Here is a 23,952-nt window from a genome sequence, read left to right on the forward strand (position 1 = left end):
AATGTCTTATTTTAAGCACAGTGATATCCCCATGACCTAAAGGCAGGGTGTGGTTGGTGTATTTATAGAATCATTTAAAGACTACTTTTCGGTGCTGGGAGACATCATTCCTTAATGTTGTTTACAGTCAGCTACAGAGCTGTTGTCATGCTCTAATCTACAAATGTGGAAAAATTGTAAAGATACAAACTCGGAAATCTTTCAGGCTAGAGTTGGGTTTTCCTTTCTTAGATTTTCTTATATTTTCTCTGTTGAGTTACATCTGGTTAATACCTTGCTGCACATTAGATATTTACTGCTCAAAGCATCAAAGACAAGAATGCATATTCTCTTTTAGGGCCACTCATTTATTGGATTTCTTCCCCACCTTTTTCTTATTTCCAATGTAAAATCCTTCTCTGTCATTTCTCTTATATTTTATATGCAATAGTGTTTTTCTAATTCTTTGTCCTTTAATGATCATACTCTAACCACAATTCAGTTGTTCTCTGTGTAGCAGCACTCGCTTCTTACAATTATTCCTGTCAGTTTTGATTTCTTTAAAAAAGAACAGGCAGAGAGTAGTGAGAAATAGTTGATATATATGTCAAGTGCCATAGTTCTGATTACAAATGGGATCTGGAAATATTCCCTGAACCTCTGCTTTTACTTGGTTGCTTCCCCAAAGAAAAGCTTTGAAATACTGTCCAAGAGATTACTCCCTCAGTATGTCTACCCTGGCCAAATCCTGCAGTATCTAGACCAAGATATATTTGGCTGTTGTTCAGATAAGCCTTTGCATTCTTGAATACTTATATGAAGGGCATTTTGAAAACTTCTGAGGTTTAACCAGCATTAATGCTGAGCATGTGTGAGGATTATTGCTTGGAAGAACAGACCCCAGAGAAATGGCACCAACAGTTCTGTCACTGGCCTCAAATTTGAGTATGTGAAACAGAGAGAGGCAGCTGTGCCCGGTACTTGGCTGTAGGGGGGAAATGGCTGGAGATTTTGCAGGGAGAAGCAGGTTTTACCTCTCTGGCCATGTTGTTCTCAAAGGTTTTGCACTCTCTTATTGAGAGCTTCTGACAAATTTTATAAGACAGGATTCCTTTCTTTTTTGGTGAAGCTTTCAGGCCATACTGCAGACTGTAATAGAAAATCTTATTCCTTTCATATGTTTTTGTAGATTGCTTCATAATAATATATAAATAGTTTAGTTGGCTGTTAAATTGACTTCTCTTTTGAAGTCAAGTCTTTAGGAATACACTGAATTTCTCTAGGGCTTTTTAGGGAATTTTTTTGGTACTTGGTTACTTGGCCAGTTGTAACCAGGGAAGAATGCCTGACCTTGAATAGCACTTTCTAGCCCTTACCCTTCCACTCTTGTTTGAAGCCTCAGGAAATGCTCAGCAAATTTACTGAGGCATTTGGCTAAGTATTTGTGATGGCTGACCAGTTCTGGACTAAGGAGTCAAGAGCTTAAATTACTGGTGGCTTTGTAAAAGGCTGTCAAATTAGGCATCTAACATACAGGTGAAACAAAGGTATAGTGAAATGTGCAAAGGTTAGAAATATTTGCAATGGAATTCTTACCTTATAACTGAGTTATTAGTTTTTTTTTTAATTATTATTTAAGGATAGGGGGTTTTTTTCCCACTCACAGCAGCTTAATTCAGCACTCTATTTTGAGACTTTCTCTGACAAGATCGTGTTGAGGTGGTGACAGAGGGTAATCATGTTCAAATTCTGTCTGTAAAAGATTTTATTTAATTTACCTCTAAATTGCGATAGGCAAGTCTCAAGGTGGATGGTGTTCCTCCAAAAAAACTGTTCATTAGCTGAAAATGCATGAGGGAAAGAATTGGTACAAATTGAGATCAGATTGAATTAAAACCTGCAACTTTAATTTTACAAGATAATCTTTTATTGCAAATTTACTGAAACTTTGTTTTGGTTATTCAGAAATAAAATATTTTTATACATGTGCTTAAGAGAGAGTTTATTTGAAATCTATCTGGTAGAAAGCGAGAAATCTCACAAACTGAAAACAAATGAAATATTTTGCATCAGCCCAAAGTTTATTATTCTTTACATACTTTTAGAAAATACAGTTCTAGAAATGATAGCCTTTCTATATCTGGTGAACCCAAAGTGATAAAGGTGGGGGTTTTTACAGTCACAAATTGTGAAATCTTTAATACTCCACTTGCAAGTTTCTGTAATATTTAGACCATATAATACTTGCATTGTCTTTCTTGCAAGTGAAAATTACCGTTACAGGATTGGTGCATATATCACAACAATGACATGCACCATTGAGTGCAGCCCCCTTCTCATTTCATTTTATTTTTATGTCTATAATATTTAATAATTGCCACCAATTATTCTTCTACTGATTGTTTTCTTCTTTCTGTAATCTGGGTTACATTTTTGTTTCTTAATATCCAAGAGGCTAACCTATATTTCCTCCCCTTTCTTCTCTTCCTTCTTTCCCCCTTTCTCCTTTGTTTTCTTTCAAGATCAGCTGGTGAAATGTGTAAAGAATTAAACATGGGGTTTTTTAATTATTATTTATTTATTTATTAAATTACCTAGTAGTTTGGGAATGTTGCTTTTGTTAACAGTTTATCTTCTTATCTGCCACTCATGACAATTTTGTCTACTCCAAACAGTCATTTAGAGAGAAAAAAATAACAATGGGTAATTTGAGAGACTTCCCGAATTTTTTTTTGTAAAGTCAGAACCAGTGAAGGGCAGAAGGAGTTGATCCTGGTGCTAGTCATCCCTTCTTTACAAGCAGCAGGCTTTTAGAAATTATTAGCAGATCTGTGCCAGACCCGTTTATAACTCAGACATAAATTTATTTTTATGATTCAAAGGAGATAGGGACTACTTAGTTGTGCTCCAGAATCCTTAGTATCTAGGGCTGATATATGTGTAAGCAAAACACTGGTCAGTATTTTGCATGCTTATTTTCATCAAAAGCTTAGTTTAGCAAAGAGTGGAATTGAACCTGAAGAGCAGTGTACAAAGAGGGGAAAAAGTCGAAGGGTGAAAAGTAACTGGCAAATAAGTGAAAAGATGCAGACCAATGAGTCAAAAGTCTTGGTGACACAAGAGGCTGTCATTGTGGGCAACATTTTGAAAAGGTTCCCAAGTGGGACAAATACCAAAGACCAGTTTAAGTGGCTGGATTTTGAGTTTCTAAAGCATACAGAAATATTTTAAAATTATGACCTATATGAAATCACTGTCACTGAAATCAGGATTTATAAAGGGACCGTTTTTACTCATAATAAGGGCTGTGGTTTGGTTAAAGTAGAATCAGGACTACTTACTCTCTGAGATTAGTTTTCCTAGCTTTCATTCAGATTTTTTATTTCCTTCTGCAGTGAAAAATGTCATGGCATTTGCCCCAGAGATTTTCTTGCAGTTGGGTTTTCCTCCAAATTCTGCTGCTACCACACTTCTTTTTACACAGAATAAACAGATGTTGGAGACAGGGGAAAGAGATATATCTTTTTCTACACTCTGCTGTATCTTCGACAGATATTTGGTGGGCTGTCATTTTAGTAGTGCTTCAAGGCATCCCTGGAAGTCTTCCCAACTCACTGTAACACACACATCTAGTGTGCAGATGTGACTGTAATCCACAGCTGATTTAACAAAGGATCAGACTGATGGCAAAACGGGTGTGCCAGATCCTCAAAAGCAGATGGTTGCTAGACCTGAAGATGGCAAGGTTAAATATGAGCTGGCTGTGGAAACAGAATAATTATGTTGTATTATATATGTCTCTATGAGGAGGATATTATGCTCTTTTTTTTTTTCTTTTTAACTTCTGTAAACTTCAGCACTTATCTTCCAACTCATCAGATAAATTGAAGTGGGAACAAAGTGACTCAACACTAAGAACAGAAGCTGTATAAATCAGACTTCTAGTACAGTTCTGTAGGACAAAAAAGGTTTCTTGTCATTCATTTGGATATCTGAACTTGTGTTTATCAGCTCAGTATCTGACCACCTGAGATTCATTAATCACTTCCCAAGTTTGACCTCAATATTACATATTCTCCTCTCCATGGCCATGTTTATCTCACAACTTGTAGCTGCTTAAGGAACACACATCACTCAGATATGCTCCATTTCTTTCATATGTGTCTAAATATTTAAGAGATACTGCATTTGCATTCTAAATTTCTCTTTCTCTAAAAAAGAAAACTGGGGGGGGGGGGGTTTATTCAGAATTAAATTCAGGAACATTGCTAATAATGTGGAGTATTTCTGACAGAATTGTTTACTCAAAAGAAGCAACTCTGCCAAGTCAAATTTTAGTGCTGACTGAGTTTATTTTATTATATCAGTATTTTAAATGAATTTCACTTGGGTTGTTGGTTCCTTTAACCTCCTTTCTCTTCCTTCTTCAAAGCATTTCAGTTAGAGTATCTGCTGTCAGGGCATAAGAGATCCTTGTGCTGTGATGTCTGGCAGATATTAGCAGTGATAGCAAAACAAGTACAGGAATTTCCGTGTTGAAATATCAATTGATTTCACTGTGGTAGTCAAAAGCACACCCTTTCCCCTGGGATGGCAGTCCTCCAGCATGAAAGGATGAGGAGATGAGTCAGAGGAGATGAGGAAGAGAGACTTAGCATCTGGTCTAACTCCCACATCAGTTCACCACAGAAATCCTCTGAGTCCTAGGGCACAACCATATTTTTCCAAATCTCACCTTAAAGAGGAGAAACACAAGGAGCCTCCTATTTGGAAAACTCACCCACATCAGTGGATTTCACACCTTTTTGATTTGTAGGCCTCACCAATTTTTTCCAATGGGACTGTAGCCTACTGCATAGTACAAAATCCTGCAATGACAGCAGCCTTGCTTTGCACAGGTGCTCCAGCACTAGTCATAGACTAGCCAGAGCAGATTCAAAGAGATATGTGGAGGATTCATCTCAAGGAAGAGATGTGGGACATCTCCATACTAGATCAATATTATGGTGAATTTTGCATGCAGTGTGGGAAAGGCACGTGCACTGAGAGTAGGTAGTGATGTGTTAGCAAAACTGTTTGTGAAAGCCACTTTCCAGCAGCAAAGAAGATATCATACAAGCTAAAATTTGGTCATTTATAGATATTTGTTTTTGCTGGAAGGCAGACACTGGGTGATAAAGGCTTTTCTTGTGAGAGTTCAGAGAGATTTGGAAAAGAAATAATAAACCCCCTTTTTTTCACATGATATTGAAGATGTGGTAAATTTTTTAATAATCATCCCACAACTTAATCAGTTCTTTGAGAGATTTACAAATCCAATTTACATAAGCAATGCAAATTTAATAGTATAAGAGTCTTTAATGAGGTGGATGTGCTCATTTATGTTCAAATCATAACAAAGAGAAAAAAAAAAAAACAGAAACAGGACACCTTGTCTTTGCCCATGGAAAACTTTTCACAATGAAGTGTTGAACAAAGGCCTTCAAACTTCCTGGGGGAACATTTGCCTTGCAGACTCTTTCTGATATTTCTTGCTATTTGTTGAAGAAAAGAGCTTAAATTTAAAGACTCTGCAGACTGTCTCATGCTATTACAATCTCTGTATTTGGCAATGTCCATAGTTAGAAAACTGCAGCAAAATAGGAAAAATCTTCATTCGTTTGTCCTAAATTCAGATACTTTGGTAAAAATAAGTGATAAGTAAACACATATGGTTTAAGTAGTCTTTTAAAAAAAGTAATTATTTTAAATGAGCTGGTTTTATTTCTATATCACTTATGACATTCTGAATATAATAGCTCAGTAATCACTGTGAATCATCTTTATTATTATGTGTGGGACTGGAGCATATACTGGAGCATATACTCCATTTATTAATTACTTTAAGGGACTGCATATTGAAATGTTGAGGTGCTGAATTTTTATTCAGTAGCTGAGTATGTGTCCATTATCTGTCTGAGTGACATAAAAACCCTGTGGTTCACTTGTTCTTTCATAGAAGATTTATCTGACAAATATTTTCCTAGAGTGGCGTTCCATCATCGGTGTCACTCTTCCTCAGGTGGCATTTCATAAAGAAGTGTCACTACCAGAATAAGGAATAAGTCCCTGTCCTTCTGCTGAAAGATGAGCAAAACAGTGGAAGAAAAGTCGTGGAAGAAAATACTCTTCACCACCACAGAGGACTGCTATAGATGCACCAGTCAGTGCTGCAGTATAGTTAATACCACATTAAGCACAGTGACAGCTATATTCACTTCCATCTTTTTGGCAGAAAAGTTGAACCTCTTATCACGTGGAAGTCTGAGGCAAACCCTAATATTCTGTATTTGGTATTTTTGTAATTCCTGTTTGTGTGCTATGGAGAAAAGTGCAGACAATTTTCCAGTAAGTTGTTATTGCTCATCAGTTTTTATTCCTGATGAATAAGGATGCTTCAGACCATAAATCTTTCACTGGTCCAGGCTAACTGTTTTCTCTCCTGGGCTTCCAGCCAGCCTAATTTTGTAGGGAGAAATGACACAACTTGATGAGAAAGAAGTAAATAGTCCTCTGTTAGCAGCTATTGGAAATAGCAGCTGTTTGAGGCTATTCAGCAACAGGGAATATTAGCAGTGTTACTGGGCAAACTGTAGGTGGTGTGCCATGTGCACATATTGCCACACACTGCACCAGATTTCTCCAATGGGAAGGTTTCATTTACTGGCAAAGGGAATAGTGGTATTTATAGTGGTCACTTCTGAAGTACTTGGACAGATTCTGGTAATTTGTCACTGTCCAGTATGAGTATGGAGTAGGGATCACAAAATGAGTGTCTGGCCTTTCATATTTCAATACTTGCCAGGCCCACAGGAGTATCTCTTATTCCTAATGCTACCAGTATATAATGGACGTGATGCTAATACATAGAGAATGGAGTATGTGCAGTTCATCTGGATACACCCTCACACAGCTCTGGGCTGTGCTGGGGTTGGAGGATAAGCTAAGAGTCTGTGCACAAATATCCATGAAACAAGTAACTGAAAGCAGCATGCATGTGTGTTTGTAGGTCTTATCTGGACACAGAGAGTTGTTAGGGCTCCAGTGAAAGTGATGCTGCAATTTATCCTTTCTGCATCCTCATATTTGCATATGTCAAACTAAAATAAGAGCAGCTATTCATTTTTCATTATCCTCCCAGCCCTTTCTCCCTTGCTATGATGTTGTCCCCAGCTCACACTAAGGCAAGAGTTGTAGTGAGCTCTGATCCATGCATCTCTAAGGATTGTTAGATTTAGAAACTGCCATATGCTGGTGACACTAAGCTGGGAGGAGTGGCTGACACACCAGAAGGCTGTGCTGCCATTCAGAGGGACTTAGACAGGCTGGAGAGTTGGGCGGGGAGAAACATGATGAAGTTCAACAAGGGCAAGTGTAGAGTTCTGCATTTGGGGAAGAAAAACACCATGCACCAGTACAGGTTGGGGGCTGACCTGCTGGAGAGCAGTGTAGGAGAAAGGGACCTGGGAATCCTGGTAGACAGGAGGATGACCATGAGCCAGCAATGTGCCCTTGTGGCCAAGAAGGCCAACAGCATCCTGGGGTGCATTAGAAAGGGTGTGGTTAGTAGGTCAAGAGAGGTTCTCCTCCCCCTCTATTCTGCATTGGTGAGGCCGCATCTGGAGTATTGTGTCCAGTTCTGGGCCCCTCAGTTCAGGAAGGACAGGGATCTGCTTGAGAGAGTCCAGCGCAGAGCTACAAAGATGATTAAGGGAGTGGAACATCTCCCTTATGAGGAAAGGCTGAGGGAGCTGGGTCTCTTTAGCTTGGAGAAAAGGAGACTGAGGGGTGACCTCATCAATGTTTACAAATACGTAAGGGGTGAGTGTCAGGGAGATGGAGTTAGGCTTTTCTCAGTGATGACCAGTGATAGGACAAGGGGTAATGGGTGGAAATTGGAGCATAGGAGGTTCAAGGTGAATATACGAAAAAATTTTTCTACTGTAAGAGTGACAGAGCACTGGAACAGGCTGCCCAGGGAGGTTGTGGAGTCTCCTTCACTGGAGACATTCAAAACCCACCTGGATGCGTTCTTGTGTGATGTGCTCTAGGTGACCCTGCTCTAGCAGGGGGGGTTGGACTAGATGATCTTTCGAGGTCCCTTCCAACCCCTAAGATTCTATGATTCTATGATATTTAGAAAGCTTGGATCTCTCCTTTCCCAGGGGATTATAAGGGGTGTTTTTCTTACTCTTGAGTATACATGTTAAAAATGTTAAAATGCCAACATCTTGATTTATAGAGAATATCTTAAGTTATTTTTAAGTTTTTAAAAAATTCTTAGAACTAATTTTTCTGTCCCTCTAGGGCTTGTACATACCATTTAAGTTGTCTTTACCAGCACAGAAATATAAAAAGAGAGCAGTAACAACTTTTTCAAGTGTTGAAAAGAGAAAGGAAAATAGAAGGGGATTTTTTTTCTCTAAAATATATTGCAGTCAAAAATTGTTTTATTGTCTGTCTTTTGGGATGAACTGTGTACCTTACCGTTAGTAATTTATGCAGCCTTACCAAACACTATAATATGCTGACAATGTCTAAGATATAAGATTCTAAACCAAGTTAAGCATATAATCCCTTGTGATTTTCTTATGATTTTCTAAGCTATTTTATTTTTTATGCCAGAATTAGCAATGGTTTGAGTCACCCTTAATTTGATTCTTTGACATTTTAAACTTGCAGAAATAGCCATTTTTATTTTTCTTTGTATTAAATGAATGCATTTAAAAATAATAACCATGAGTTCTTGGCCTTAGTCTCCTGAATTATCCTTTGATAGAGAGATAGTACATATTTTATTAAAACAATGGCATTTTCAATAAGCAAAACATTTCCTCTAGCATCTGTTTAGAAGAAAAATGAGAAAAATATTCAAATTTAGTGATGACATGAACAAAAATTTTTTGGCTATGTAAGGTAGTGTGAAGCCTACCCTTTTAGATCAGAAATTATTTTTGGTCTCTGGAAACTTGGACCATCTCCTCTTAGGCCAGTGTCCACACCTAACCTGGCTCGTCTGGAAGTGCTGTCTCCTCTTTGCCTGCTCATCACCAGAGGTTTTACCCTGACTGCTCACCTGCCTGCATAGGAACTGACCAGGCCCAAATACATTCCTGACTTGTCTGAGTATCCATCTGGAAGGGGGCAGATGCCATTATTCAAAAGTAATTTGATAGATGGGTCCAGGGGCATTGAAAACTCCCACCAGGAGTGCAGACCCTGCTGCATGGTTGACAAAGCACCCGTCCTTGAAGCAAATGCTGCTGTCTCCCGTCTCAGGCAGCAAGCATATGGTCTGTATGACAAGTAAAGAGAAATACAGTTCCTTGGGGTGGGATGATGCCATGGCCATTTTTCAGCTGCTCTCAAAAGGGAACGGAGCACCTTGAGTACTGGGAATCCTCTCCTCTCTGCTTCTAGCCACACATAAAGGGAGGTGTCTTCCCATTCCCTGCTATTGTCTTAACAATAGCAAGTATTTCACAAAGGGAGAGGAAGAAAAATAATTAAGACAAAAAGTCAAAGGAAGTGCTGTATGTGGGAGGAGAGATTTGCAGTTGTACATCTTAAAGTAAATGCTGGGGAAAAAGCTGGTGCTTCCTGCACTTCCCTGACTGCCCTTTTGGAGCACAAGGTGGAACGGAAAATTTGGTCTTCAGCTGAGAGTTTTCTCTCCCTGCCATTCCTGCAATACCTGTGGATATGTCTGCTAATGGTGGCAGTGGTGACAGTTGTTAACTGGACACTGTTTTGACACTGCCAAATCCTTTCTCACAGGTCATATTCTGCTTCGTGGTGAACTGCAGTTGAAAGGCTCTGTGTAGCCCATTAACAAATTCTTTCACTGTCCAGACCTCTGAAGTATTTTAAAAGCCTTGTTTAAAAGCTCAAGCACCTTTTTTTTTTTCTTTTTTTCTTTTTTTGTTGTTGTTGTTGTTTGGTATTTTCTGCTTCACAGCCCTCTTTCTGTTTCATGTGTCATGGTAATGAATTAACTCTAACTACAAGTGACAGCCAGGAGAAATGGTAGACTGGGGTCATGCAAGGTGTGGCTTTTGTAGCAAAGATGAAACTCCTTCCTGAAAAGCCCTCATGAAGTTGGCTTTAGAGTATTTGCCAACTACCTGTCTTGCAGTAAACAGCAGGATTTGGCCCTGTCTTGTCACAGTGAACAATCGGATTTAAATGCATTGATCTCAGTGGAGTTATTAACTGATACTTGTGCAACAAAACCACCGTTTGGCCTAAATGTTCTGGCGAGATGATGACAGCCAACATACTGAACAGATCCATTTCTCAGTGATCACTCAGGCAGGGGAGGTATCCAATCTGTCCATGATGCTTTGGGCTGTCTGAGCTTCCACGGAGAATGTAGATTTCCATTTAAGTTGCATTCAGTTTTTATTCATGTTGGCTTAGAATATATTAAATGTCCTTTTTTTTTTCTTTCTTTCTTTCTTTCTTTTTTTTTTTTTTCTTCTGCAGTAATAGTAAAAATCTGTTTTTTTTCCCTAACTATGTGCAGGCTGGCATGGCTTTGACTTATGATCCAACAGCTGCTATACAGAATGGGTAAGAAATGCATGTTTTCTTATGTCTTTTAAAAAACTATTTCAAATGCCATCTTCTGTTTTCTCTCTGTGGTGAAACTTACTCAGAAGCAAATTCACTCAGTCATTATTTTGTCTGAAGCATGTAATGCTATATTGTCAAGTTCTTCTTTTAGTTTCCCTTTTGCTGTTATGCCCTCTTGTTTGTAATATCCATGTGAATGGGAAGTTGTTTTTCCTAATAGTTTCCATCTCTATTTGGCAAATGTGAGTGGCTATTTTTTTTAAGCTCTCTCTGTATGAAATGGAAACCAGTAAAATGTCCTTTTCCTGACTTTGCTTTGTTAAAATAATCATTGAAGATTCCAGCCTATTTTGGATAATAGAGCTGTTACTTCATCTGGGGTTCTCTCTACAGGCTGGCTGGCTTCCATGGCATTGTTTGAATAGAAATGTCGAAGAGGGAGAAGGCTTTAAATTAGTGTGTAAGCAGATGGGATTTAGGGGTAAAATTCTGAGCAAAACTCTTCTTCATTTCTCAACTACCCATTGCTGACACAAAGGATTGTAACTTTTTTTTTTTTTCAAGTTTAGCGGAGAAGTCACATCATCATATTATTTACCTGCATGATTACATTTCCAATCAATTCATGAGCTAGAAAAACAGTCTTGAAATATAGCTATCCTTTCATATAGGCTAACAACAACTGGAAGAGAAGCAGAGGGTTTGACCCTAAACTCTTTGACAGTCACTCTTTGATCAGAGAGATGTTTGGTATGATTATCAAATACCATTCATATTCCTGTCTGCATTCTCCAACTGAAGAGGAGAATACATTGATACAGATGAGAGTGGATTTATTTTTTAAGTATTTGTTAGGGCATGGCCAGTTAAAGCATTTAGAAAAAATTCAACATTCTCAGTAGATGTAAAAAAAATGAATAATAATAATAATAGTATATTTTGCTTAATTGCCCTTTACAAGTAATAGCCTTGTAAGACCTGTGATATTTCCATGTTATGGAGGAAGCAGCCAAACCAGAGAAATTCAGAAAAAAATAGGGGTTTTGCAGAGTTGCGATTACAGAATCTTCTGGTTCTGTTGCCCAGCTCTGATTTCCCAAATGAGTCTTTCCTCTCTGTCTTCAGACTTTTCAGCTGTTATCACATTATAGGCTATAAATAAAACCATTGGTAGTTCATAGTCCACGAGTTTTTCATCCAGACAACTACTTTTATTTCAATGGAATTTCTGCAAGTTAATTGTGTGAATGTTTTGGAAACTGTAATTTGAATGATCCTTTGAGATTAATGTCATTTTACTTCAAGAATGATATTTTGAAAATAAGAAATTTATCTCAGAATCAGACATTATTTGTATTGGAGAGTAACCATACTGCTGAGGTGTTCAAGCTGCTCACTGATCAGTTGGTCACTCAGTTGTTTGGACATGCTGTTACTGGTCATTGGGAAAAGAAATAGTACCCAATGGAGAATTTCAGCTCTGCAGGCTTTTTTTTAATGTTCTTTTATTTGTATAGCATGGAATAAACTACAGCACTGGGTATCTCTCTAAGAGTGAGAATTATCACTTTTATATACCTCTTCTTTTTAGAGTGTCAAAATGTTTTCAATTTTGTCAGGATAAAACAATCTCATTCAAAATGCTCTTATAATGAGATCTTGATTGTATGCAGTATCATGAGGAGAAGCTCTTACTATGTGGAAAAGTCTATTTATTCACCAAAAATTAAACAACTGTTATTCCATCCTTTGGTTATGTCTTTAAAATGCTGTCACCTGAGGATCACCAGGACTCTTTGGTTACACAGTTTCTTTTAGCTCCCCAGGCATTCACTTAATAGTCTCTATATATCTTGTAGTTATAAATTTTTACTGTTTTTTCATAAACCTTTTTACTTGCAAGAACAATAAAAATCTAACTCGTGGATTTTATTTTAGCCAAGTCCAGGAGCACCTTGATGCTTTGCATGTAAAAAGTGCAAATGGAATTTGTTGCTCACTGATGCAAGACACAGGTTTCAAAGCAGGTGTGTGGCCATGATGAGTGTTAAAGGCTCTTAAACACTAGGAAGTAAAACAGGTTAACTTAATTGTCAGTGAAGGGCTGTGAGGCAAACACGTTCATTGCTCGTCCTCACAGTGAGAACGCTCTGGAAGTGAGCACAAAGGTGTGTTGATGGTCTTGCCATACCCACTATATGGGTAAAATGCTGCTGGATACTTTGGCAGTAAGGTCGACCAAGCTGTTAAGGTTTGCATGGAGCAATGTTACTCAGGTGTCTGTAGAACAAGGACTGCTTTCATGTGGTAGGTCTCTTTGGTGTAGTTAGGTTAAGCATAGCTCAGGACTTGTTGATGTGCTGTGGCAAGCATGAGTCACTCAGTCCTTAGAGTGTCCACCATCAGGGAGCTTAATAAACGGAGGCTGGATGTACCAACCCAAGGTACATCATTCAGGTGATGTATGAATTGCCAATAAGACTTAAAAAGGAAGATTAACTGCACATGCTGACATCTATTAGAGTCCTTTATAGGGCTGATGGATGCATTTTGATGCACATCGCTGTGCCCATGCAGGATTATGTGAAGGATAGAAGCCAGCTAGAGACGTGTCTCTCTGCAGGTGTCAGGAGGTGGTATTGAAAATTAATTCGCACCTTTTTTGAAAGGCTTGAATTATATTAGCGTTTGGGTTGTGACATAACCAAAGGAAGAATTTGAACTCTTGTCCAGATGAAAGGATGGGTTCTCATTGCTCTTGGTGTAGTACGATCACTTTTACTACTGTATAACTGCATATTTGACTTGAAAATCTATGGCACGGATAAAACAAAAGAGAGAGAGAGAGGCTTTCACTAAAAATAGCTAAGGATTTTTTTCCCCACAATGGAATAGATGATTTTCTTCTGAATCTATTAGATTGTAAAGCTTGATTCCCCATTTAATTATATTGTTTTTATGCCCGTGTAACTCTGTTTAAGCATGCAGTGGAGTTACATCACTGTAAAGCTGGTATAATGGAGTGGAGAATCTGGCCCACAGTGTACAATAGCATTGAAGCATGAGTTACTGAAGACGTGGTAAGCACACACTTCAGTAGATAAGCTCTTTTCCCCTGCCAATCTCTTGGTGCCTCTTTTGTTTTATTATCAGCCTTTTCTGAATTGCATTTACAAAGGTACTCAGGTTTTATTTTGGGGACTAGTATGCCTGTTGTAATATGCTATTGATTTTTCAATTTGTGATATTAATATTGTTTTGGTGGTTTAATGCACTCATACAAAGAACAAAAAAGAGCTCTTGGACTGTAAGGATGCTCATTTAAGATGTTCCTGAGGCTTGATTTCTGCTGGCGATTTGACTAAGGTTGTGATGTACTGTATCAGTTTAATATCTGATATCTAGGGAACTATACTGCACATTTGCTGGCCAATGGGCTCAATATTCAGACAGGTCTTTTTCATCTCAAACATCTGACTCCGTGGCTGATTGCAATAGAAAATTGCTGCCTTGATAACACTTGGTAATACTCCTACATTATGTGAGCCCCAGGATACTATTTATGAATCTAACTTTTTCACTACTGCCTGCAGGCATGAGGCATGAGCAAATGGTGTTTATTGCAGTGCAAATAGGGTCTTGCTCTTGTGCAGATTCTGTGTGGAATCTTGCACGTTCCCCATAGGATGGGAACCATATGGATTTTTTTTCCCCATTTTTTGGCAGGGAACTGGCGACCAGACGCTACAGATAATTCAGTTCTCAAATGCAGAGGGAGGGTTGATGTAGGAGGAGAGTATGTGCTTTGTCTGTTAAGCAACAGAAACTGTTCTTAAAGCATTGCTTGTGTGTACTTGATGATGTATTGGGAACATGTTTTTTTTTAACATATTTTAAAAACACATTCTTTTGAGTCCTTTATAAACCCTCATTCAGGAAAATTCATGAAAATCTCCTTGCCTTCCAGGGATGAGTTTTCCCTGTGCTTATAGAATCCATGCATGCTGAAAAATTTTTAATGCAAGGGCCATGTGCGTTTTGCCTCATCCCTGCCACCTGCCTTTCTATGCTGCTGGTTCTAGCAAAGCAGGTGCAGCTGAGGAGCAGCAACACTGGCTCACACCTGCAAAAAACTGCAGTGGCCAGTATAAGGATGCAAACTGCATTTGTGGAATATACAGCTGAGCCTTTTGGAGATCTCTCCTCAGAGCCTGCAGGTCAACTACCACAAAGCCTACAGCTCTCAAAGTACAGTACCAAATACTGTGTTATTTTAATGCCAGGAGACCTGGGGGTGTCACTGAGCAATATATCTAAAATGAGTCAGAGCCAGTATATAGCCTTGTTCCACTCCTCTTTCTGAGGTACATATCCTGAGAATACTGTATTCCCTTGGACTTATTCACAATAGGCATGTTTCACCTCATGTCATCTCTCCCTGAGCCTCTAAAAAAAAAAAAAAAAAAAAAAAAAAGCAAGCCCAAGATCACATATGGCAAGGTCAGTAGCCCAGATCTTGTTGGGATGCGATAGGGCGATAGAGTTTACATCACAACAGGCCACTTTTGCATTTTGCTTCTTCCCATCTTTCACTAGGTGTCCAGCCTCTCCCCAAAGCCGATTGCATGTTAGGATATTAGCCTATTTGTATGCAAAGGGAATTTGAGGAGATTATGTTGAGCCTCTTTGTCAGCAGGCCCTGCCAGGATGGTGCATGGCTCCAGCATTGTGGCAGGTTGAGCATCCTGCACCTGGGGGTGGGGCATTCCACTTGATTCTGCCCCCGGTGGGGATACTGCTATCCTCACCACACCACTGGGCTTCACATGTGCAGAGATATCCACCTGACACTGCAGCAGGAAGACAAACCTTAGTCTCTGGGTATAAGAGATTCCTGATTTCAAAATGTTTTACCTACAGCCTGTTACAGTGTCTCAAATTGTTAAACTTGATTTATTAATGTTAAAATTGAAACATATTAGCTGGATTTTCTCACACTGTCGTTTGCTGCATCAGATTTCCTTCCTTTCCCTTCTATGACACTCTGGTACATGCATTTTCACAATATAGCTGAGTGTCCTGATAGTATGTTTTGTTTGATGATAATTTGAGAGCATTCCAAACTGCGACAAATAAATGGTATTGGCAGGGGTGTTGAAAGGGCTCTATTTTTCATATTACCAGAGTGTATTATTCCACAAGCTTATGTACTGTTCAGATAACTGCGTCTCTAAGCTGAAGCTGAAATGGTTAGCTGTCTGTCAAGTTCTTGGCTTAGCACACATTTTCTGTAATTTGGTAGTATTTGCTGGGATTTATTGGAGAGTTCATTCCAAAGTGTCAGCACTACTTTCAAATTGAAAGTTTTTTGTCCCCTGCACTCGCCTTTGTCCAAGCAGTTCATATGCAACATGAGTATGAGTAAGTATCAGTGGCAGGCTAATGAATGGAATAAGAACAGAATTAACAAAAATATGTTGTTTTCTCAAAAGAGTTTTCTTTTTATAGTGCACTTCAGTTCAAGAGGTTTATATGTATTTCTGTTATATATTTTATCTAGAAAGTAAATTCTCTCAGTCTGCCATTGGCTGTTTTCATTTGCCACATGCAGCATTTCTTTCTTCATCCGCTTAGCAACAGCATAGCCAAAGTGATTTGTGGTTAACTTCAATCTGAGAGAAGACCCCTGTAACAGGACTTAGATAACAAATGCACCATGCTAGTGCCATAGATGAATCTGGCTAGTGCTGTAAAAATACTTTCCCGACCAATGCTGTATGAACTAAATGTTTGATAAAAGCGGTGGGATAAAAATACCTCTAAATTCTCCTAATAGGATATATATAAAATTGGGCAAAGGCACAGTTTTAAAATAGTCTCTGTGTGAGCATTGTAAGGGCAGATAAATGTTCCTAAAATAGCAATATATTTCTATTAAACAAAAAATCCCTCAGTCGCCACCTGCTGCTTTTGGCATTTTAAAATCTTATTTGGAATAGAGAGAACAAATGATTGCTTCTCTGTCTCCCTCTCCACTCCTAACTTTGAATGTTTCCGCTGAACCTTCAGCGACAGCAGCCTGTTTTTCCGAGGCTATTGGTTGGATGAAGTCAGTGGTCATTTGAGCCTGCATCCAGAATGAATGCATCCAGTCTGAACTAGACTGATTAGTACTAAATCCAGGATGCCAGGGTGATCAGGAAATAGAACACTTGTTTAAACACCAGTAATGATTTTTTTGTTGCATGGCTCTGATGGAAAGCTACTGTTGATTGCCTCAGTGTGGAGAGGAAAAAAACGTAAAAAGGCAAGGAGTGTAATCCACTTCACTGTTAAAGGAGAGCATATGTGAAAAATCTTCTGTTACTCGTAAGATTGTGAGAAGGATCTGCATGAGAGTTAGTTTGGATGAGAGAGCACTGCACCAGACTATGTTTCCCTCTCTTGGAGTCCAAAATATCAGCATTTTGACAGTTGTAAGACCATAAATTTTTTTTAAGCAGTTTTATTTTTTTTCACCTGACAGTTAAAAATGAAAAACAGTCAAAAGCAAAAATATTTACAAGTACACACATATTAAGTACTTAGACAATCCACCAGTAGTGATATTTCCCAAGTGATAATTACATCAATAATCATTAACCTACCGGGAAGGAGAAGAGTGGTAACATTATTACCATCAAGCAAGAGATAGTGCAACTTTTTTCATAGCATGCAACAGTGGAAATAAAAACAACTAAATCTGTGATGTTCAGTGCTACCTAGGACATTTAGACTCATAATTTGTGATGCATTTCAGTAGAAGTTATGTTTTTTGCTTTCTGCCTAGATGAGTTGAAAAATTCAGCCAGAGTTTTTGTAGCCATTCCTTGATAAAATAATTCAGGCATGTATATGGAATGTGTTACTTGCAGCACTGAACCATTAAGATCTGAAAAGAAAGCAGTACCACATGTAAAAATAAATCAGCAATATTGTCTTCGATATCATGTAAGAAATTCCCTTTTGCTAGCTAATACTCTAGAAAATCAGCTGTCTTTGCATTTCAGATAATTACTTCTTGTATCGTGAAGTTCTTTATTTTTGCTAGTTGAAGTGAAAAAAAAATATATGCTTTGTGTAAATATTCCTCCTCCTTTCCATTTTCCAGATCTGTTCAGTGGAGCCATCACATCTTCTTTATTGTGGTTTTGGAAATAGATGGACATAATTACCTGTGTAGGCTCTTTTGCCTGGGAGGCAGTGAATTAGTCAGTCAGAGCCTAAGCAGTTGAAAGGGTCAAAAAAATCTTGCTTTTGTTCTTTGTTTGCAGATTTTATTCCTCACCGTACAGTATTCCAACAAACCGCATGATTCCACAGACATCAATCACGCCATTCATTGCTGCTTCCCCTGTCTCTACATATCAGGTACGTCAGATTTGTGCTTGTCTACTATGTTTCCCAGTTAATTATGTTTTGGATGTGGATGAAAGCAGGGTGTATACCACAGAAAATTGTGTGAGTGCTTGCGCTCTTGAGTAACGCTTTAAACAAAAGGCCTTCTAGTAGCATTCAGGTATCATTTGTTGTAGAGTTTTGAGTGTTTCCTGCATTCCTTACAGTAGCAATGAAAGCCAGGGTAATTTTTTTGTATTTCTATCAGCTTCTTTAGAAAACAGCATTTTTCTTCATTTCCATTTGACAACAGCAGAAGCTTGTCATTCTTACTGAAATGTTTTGTCCTTTTGGCCCTTGGTCCTTTTTTCATTAGCCAAAAGTTTTATTTAAGTGTGCTTTTTAATAATTTATGTTGACTGCATCGGACTTTGACCTTGGCTATATTTGCTCCAGTAACAGCATCCTTTAAAAGTACTTGTTTTTATCCAGTAATCCCTGACAAAGCAAATTAGTTGAAGATAACTGTCCTCATATCCTTCTTCAGTCTCCCACATGTTTTGTTGTTCAGAATTTCTCTTCTCAGCATATCCCTCACAGATCTTCACTGGGAAATTATTGCCATGTTCTGGCTTTCTGAGATGGAAGTCAAAGCCAGGCTGTATAGTTTTACGATTGGCCATTGTCTGGGAATGTATCACTGCACTCTGATGCTGATCATTAGCTCTACACTTTCCCATTTCAGTTATTTCTGTCCTATAGCATCAGTGCTCTTTCAATCCTGAGTCCTACCTGAGATAAGCTACCCAAACTTGCAAAACTGCATAGTAGTTTTTTCTTAATGTTAGAGTTGGTTTGGTGGACTGGATTTTTTGAGATGGTGTGTGCTACTGCTCACGGGTGATTCTGGAAGGTTGTGCTTGCCTTTACTGTTGTTTTAACATTGATACTGTTGTTTTAAACTTGATAATTTATTCTTGTCATTTTCTCTGACATTTTGTTATTTAATTTTAGATGGCTATGTAACACTTGCCAAACAGAAGTTGTTTTGGTAAAGAAATTCAGGAAATTTTAGCAAACGGCAACTCCAAAGAAATGTTTGTGCCAGAGACATACAAGTGCAGCTCACGTTCTCGTTTCTCAGTAGCAAAGCTGGCTTAAGAGAGTTGTACCTCCTCCCTCTTACTCAGGCCACTGAATTCAGCCTGAGCCACTTATTCCTATCAGTGCTTCACAGTTCACAGTTGCTTTCTGCTGCCTTCCTGACTTGAACCGTTGCATTGGTGCATGGTTTCATGCATTTGCATGGTTTGATGCATTTGTACCAAAAACATTGATTTTGTTTGGTTGTTTTTTTACCCAATAGTTTGCAGTGTAAGCCCTAAGGCATTTGCCCTGGCAAAGTGGAGGAACCACAAGCGTGCAAGGGTGGGAGCAATGAACAGCAGCAAAGTGTGGCAGCTCTAATATATTTTCACTAGTGAAGATTCACAGCATAAAAGTTTGTAGCAGAGGTGTGCTTGCACATGTGTGTGCTGGTTTTGGTTCTAAAGATATTTCACTGAACTGGCTTTTCAACAAAAGATCTACTTTAATAAACTTCAGCCAGTGTTGAGGTACACAGTTATACGATTAATTCTCACCACTTGCTTTATGAACAAAATCACAGGCCATTGGGAAAACTGAGACCTTGTATCTTTCTCCTAGTCATTCTTGCTTATGCTCAGTCCGAGATGCCACATGCCCATGTCTGTAGGCTTGGGGATAGCTAGTGAGGTGCCCAGGGATGGCTGTAGCACAGCTATATATTTTTATGTACATCCTGTGTGTCATGGTGCCCAGATCAATGCAAAAGGAAACTGGGATACACAGTTCTTGGGGTTGAGTCTGGGTTATGATAACATATGGGCAATTCATGCTTAGCCCAAGAGGGAGATACTGCTCAGAGATACCACCACAAATGCACAACTCCATAGTGTATTTAATTGCTAGTAAAACTGGTATATCCATGGAATCCGCTACATCTCAGTTATAAGGCATTACAACAAAAACTAGACTTTGGTGAGGCATATAGAGTTCTGATGTGAATGGATCCCACAATGCCCAAAGTAAAAGCAGATCCTGGGGGTCAGGGACATCTTAAGCCAGCTTTGCCATGGAAGCTTTTGATTAGAATAATGTTCAAAAACTCTGAATTAGATCTGCAGTTCTTACTGAAAATTAAATAAATCATTCTGGGATCTCTGAAAATGTTATACCTTTGAAAGTTCATACAGATACTTTTGAAAATAAACTTTGAATATTTTATGTCTTCTACACTGTCAGTTGGATGCCATGTTCATTATTATATTGATGGATGAAAGCAAACAATACAAATGAAAAAAATGGCACAACATGGAATACTGAAGACTGCTTTATGAGATAAAATGAGTTGGACTTGATGATCTTCAAGATCCCTTCCAACCAAGATGATTATATGATTATATCATTCTAAGTGGTGCAATTACTCAGCCTTCTGACTTCACTAGAAAACATTATCAAATTAAATTTGAAAGCTTTTACCTTTGTCAATAACTTTATGAAGCATAAATGATTTTTGCTTTGAGTTACATGACCTACATCTTAGAATTAGCTCTGATGCGTGCATGTGTGCATTCTGTATCCATTAGAATTAGCTCTGTAGTTGTAATAGAGAGTATTTTAAAGTAAATATTTTAGTTCTCTTTTAAACTTTTCTGTTCTAATTAAAAGTATTTGATATGCAGGTCCAGAGTACTTCATGGATGCCCCATCCGCCATATGTTATGCAACCAACAGTAAGTGGATACATACTTACAGCCAGCTAAAAGTGCTTACAGTGTAGCCTTCTTCTGCTTGTTGGCCACTTTGAAGTCCGAGGTCCAAATAAGGGCAGCTAGTTGCTCCCTTTGAGTAGAGCCCTACTCTGTAAAGATGCTGCTTCTTTAAGGAGGACCGTTTGATTTAGTGAAAAGGGGAGGAAGGGTGATATGTTATCTAATTGCACTGATTGTAAGAGAATAACAAGCTCTAAAGTGTTGCTTCTGAAGCTTTGCTTGAAGGACTGCAAGATAACTGCATTCCGGCATACTTTGAATTGCCAGGATCAACACGTTACCCCTCCTGTATATGTTTATCCATCAAAAAAGTCCTTTGTAGTTGTATGTGCTTTAAAGCATCCTCAATGCTTCAGTAATGCATTTCAAGTACTGGAAAAGGGTAAAGCACAGCTGTCTTACAGAGTCTCTGCCAAATCTGAATCTGCTTTGTGATTTGACCAGTCAGCTGCTTTTTTTTTTTTTTTTTTCTGTGTAAATTTTCATCTTTCATCACTCTGTAACTACTGCTTAAAGCTGCATTACTCTTCTTCCAACATTCATTAGAAACAGTGCAGATTATTTTTTGTTTACCTCACAGAAGAGTTTTGATGCACTTTCCCTAAATATTAACCATGTACCAGAAGGAAACAACATGCTGAATCCCACTATGCACAATTTGCTTTACTTTCATATCCTACCTTTTATCGCTTTCTCAGGTATGGATCCACTTAATTGGGTCATTAATCAAAACTCAAATGTGTACTCCTAAGTATCAGTGCATTAACTTATATGAGGAATGAAAAAAATTGAAATTAAGGTGTCTAGTGCAAGGTGGGGTTTTTATTCATACTTGTGTTCAAATATTTTGACATAATAGACTAGCCTCTGGTCAGAGTTATACTACGTGGTTATAATTACACTGCATACCTGCTTAGTAGCACAGACTTCTCATCCTTATTTGAGGGGGATTGGACTAGATGATCTTTCGAGGTCCCTTCCAACCCCTAGAATTCTGTGATGCTGTGAAACCACCTTCCACATCCCTCAGTTCTTTGGAGTCAAGTTCTTCAGTTTTCCCTCACCAGGCAGTGACCGTAGTGTGGGACTGACTGTCTCCTAGAAGTCCAGTTCCCACCACTGCAGTGCTGTGTGCTGTGCCGCTCTCCAGACCCTAGTAGAAATTTTGGTCTCACAGGAGTAAAGCTACTGCTGTGTTCCTTGTAGAGAGATGAGTTGCATCAAACAAATTAACAGTTAAAATCGACCTTGTATTCTGGTGTTTGGATTTAATTGCAGACCACACAAAATCTTAGATGTGTATGTATAAGATGAGTTATCAAACTTGTAAAGAATTTCTGATCCTTGCAGAAAGGCTTCCTTTCTAAAAGGAAAACCTAGGTATTCTACCAATCTCTGTTTTTGTGTGTATGGGTTTGAGTTTTATTTGACAATGTTCAGCAAAGCATTCTTCTAAAGTACTAGAAGAAGAATTTTGGTGTGGTAACTGGAGGTATTTACCCCTTGGTAAAGGGCTGTGAAGAGCAAAATGACTTATCTAGTGAGTGGCAGCCACATTATGCCAAGTTAAATTTTTGTTCATTGCCAGCCAGAGAGTTGCATCAATGAAGGGATGTGTGCTTGTAGGTGGAAAAGTAGAGGGACAGTGGATAAGTGTTGTAATGTTTCAGTTCCAGTGTCATTACCATTGTGGGTTACCTCCATGTGTTGTAACACATTCTAGTCATTCTAGTCTCTTCACTGGAAGATTTTTCCCACATGTTTCCCGTTCTTAAATAAATGGATGTGAGGCATTTAGTACTGAAGAAGTCTAAAAGCAAAAAAGGCAGAAATACCATTTCCCAGGTCTCATTCAGAGATTAGTTCTTTATTAGAAATGTCTGAAAAGTTGTCAGAGAATTACTACACAGAGGACTCAAGAGGCATCAGAATTAATGGCCAGTTTTGAAAGAAAATAAGGAATCTGTGTCCATTTTAAATTTATTGTAGTTTCATGCCCAAATATAGGCTCCATTGGCCCCTCCATAGTTTAAAAAAATGAAGAAAAGACTATAATGAAGTTGACAAAGTTGAAGGCATGAGTTCTGGTAACCCTGTGAGCTGATGAAACTGGGAACTTTCTAATTTGGTTAGCTTTTTGTTTCTTCTTGTAACTTCGTTTGCTGTGTTATTATCTAAATTGCCACTGCTTTACTTCATAATATTTTATGAGGTGGTTGTTTGTAGCACGTGGTGTTCCACTGGAAACCAGTACAGATAAATATTACATTCCCCTTGCCCCAGGAAGGAGAATATTTTATTAAGCCTCTATTATTCTTTGTGAGTAGAGATGAACTCATACAGAAAGCACAGTTTGAATTGCTTGAATGCTGCTGGTTAATTCTTTGTTTTGATTAAAAGTATCCACTAAATCATGTTACTGGATGATTATCTTTTCATTTCCGACAGAAAGTCCTACTTGATATTTATGTAAAATTTAACACCATGTAGTGTCCCTCATGATAGAAAAACAGGCAGGACTGTGCTATAGAGGAGACAAAGGAGGCTTTTCTTTCAGCCTGCTGCACACAGACAGGACAGTTTTCTCCCAGGCTGGCAAGCTTGTCAACAGGAGGGAAGAGCAGTGCCACATGTCACTACCACCCTGTGTCTGCCTTTCTCTGTTCTGCCTGACCCTGTTCTGCCTGCCCATCTTGTGTTCTTTGACACCTGCCTGCCCACTGATTTAAATACCATGGTCTTTCTTCAGTGATATCTCCTGCAGTAGGTTGGCCTGCCTGATATGTTACTCCTTTATTTCCTGTTTATATCTATTTCAGCTGAATTTTCCTCATGTGTGCATGTGTGAATTCTGAATCCATTTATTTGGTGGATTTTTAAAAATCCTACTAGAGTAAAAGATTGTATCTCCAATTCCTTCTGTAGCTTTTTAACTACAACCAGATAAACCTCTGACATACATTGCATACATTGTTTTCTGTTCCCCAGTCTTGTTTATCTTCTTACTTTTGTCATCTCCTTAAAAGCAAATAACTAAAATTATATTCCATGAGAAAAAACAGTCACAATTTTTTTTCCTAATGGGAGAAAATCAGATAGACTGTCAAGGACTCTGCAGGTATATGAT

The 23,952-nt window shown here is 38.4% G+C and overlaps 1 protein-coding gene across 6 annotated transcripts in view; it reads left to right on the forward strand.

The window, feature by feature from the left end:
- Window positions 1-23,952, forward strand: part of RBMS3 (RNA binding motif single stranded interacting protein 3) — a 448,136-nt gene that overhangs the window by 358,329 nt on the left and 65,855 nt on the right. For all 6 annotated transcript variants that reach the window (XM_051612906.1, XM_051612908.1, XM_051612907.1 and 3 more), the window contains exons 8-10: window positions 10,544-10,590; window positions 17,907-18,003; window positions 20,736-20,786. In XM_051612906.1, coding sequence (XP_051468866.1) covers window positions 10,544-10,590; window positions 17,907-18,003; window positions 20,736-20,786 — 195 coding nt within the window. The remainder of the gene's footprint in view (window positions 1-10,543; window positions 10,591-17,906; window positions 18,004-20,735; window positions 20,787-23,952) is intronic.

Source organism: Apus apus, chromosome 2 (genome assembly GCF_020740795.1).
Source record: "Apus apus isolate bApuApu2 chromosome 2, bApuApu2.pri.cur, whole genome shotgun sequence".
Lineage (NCBI taxonomy): Eukaryota > Metazoa > Chordata > Aves > Apodiformes > Apodidae > Apus > Apus apus.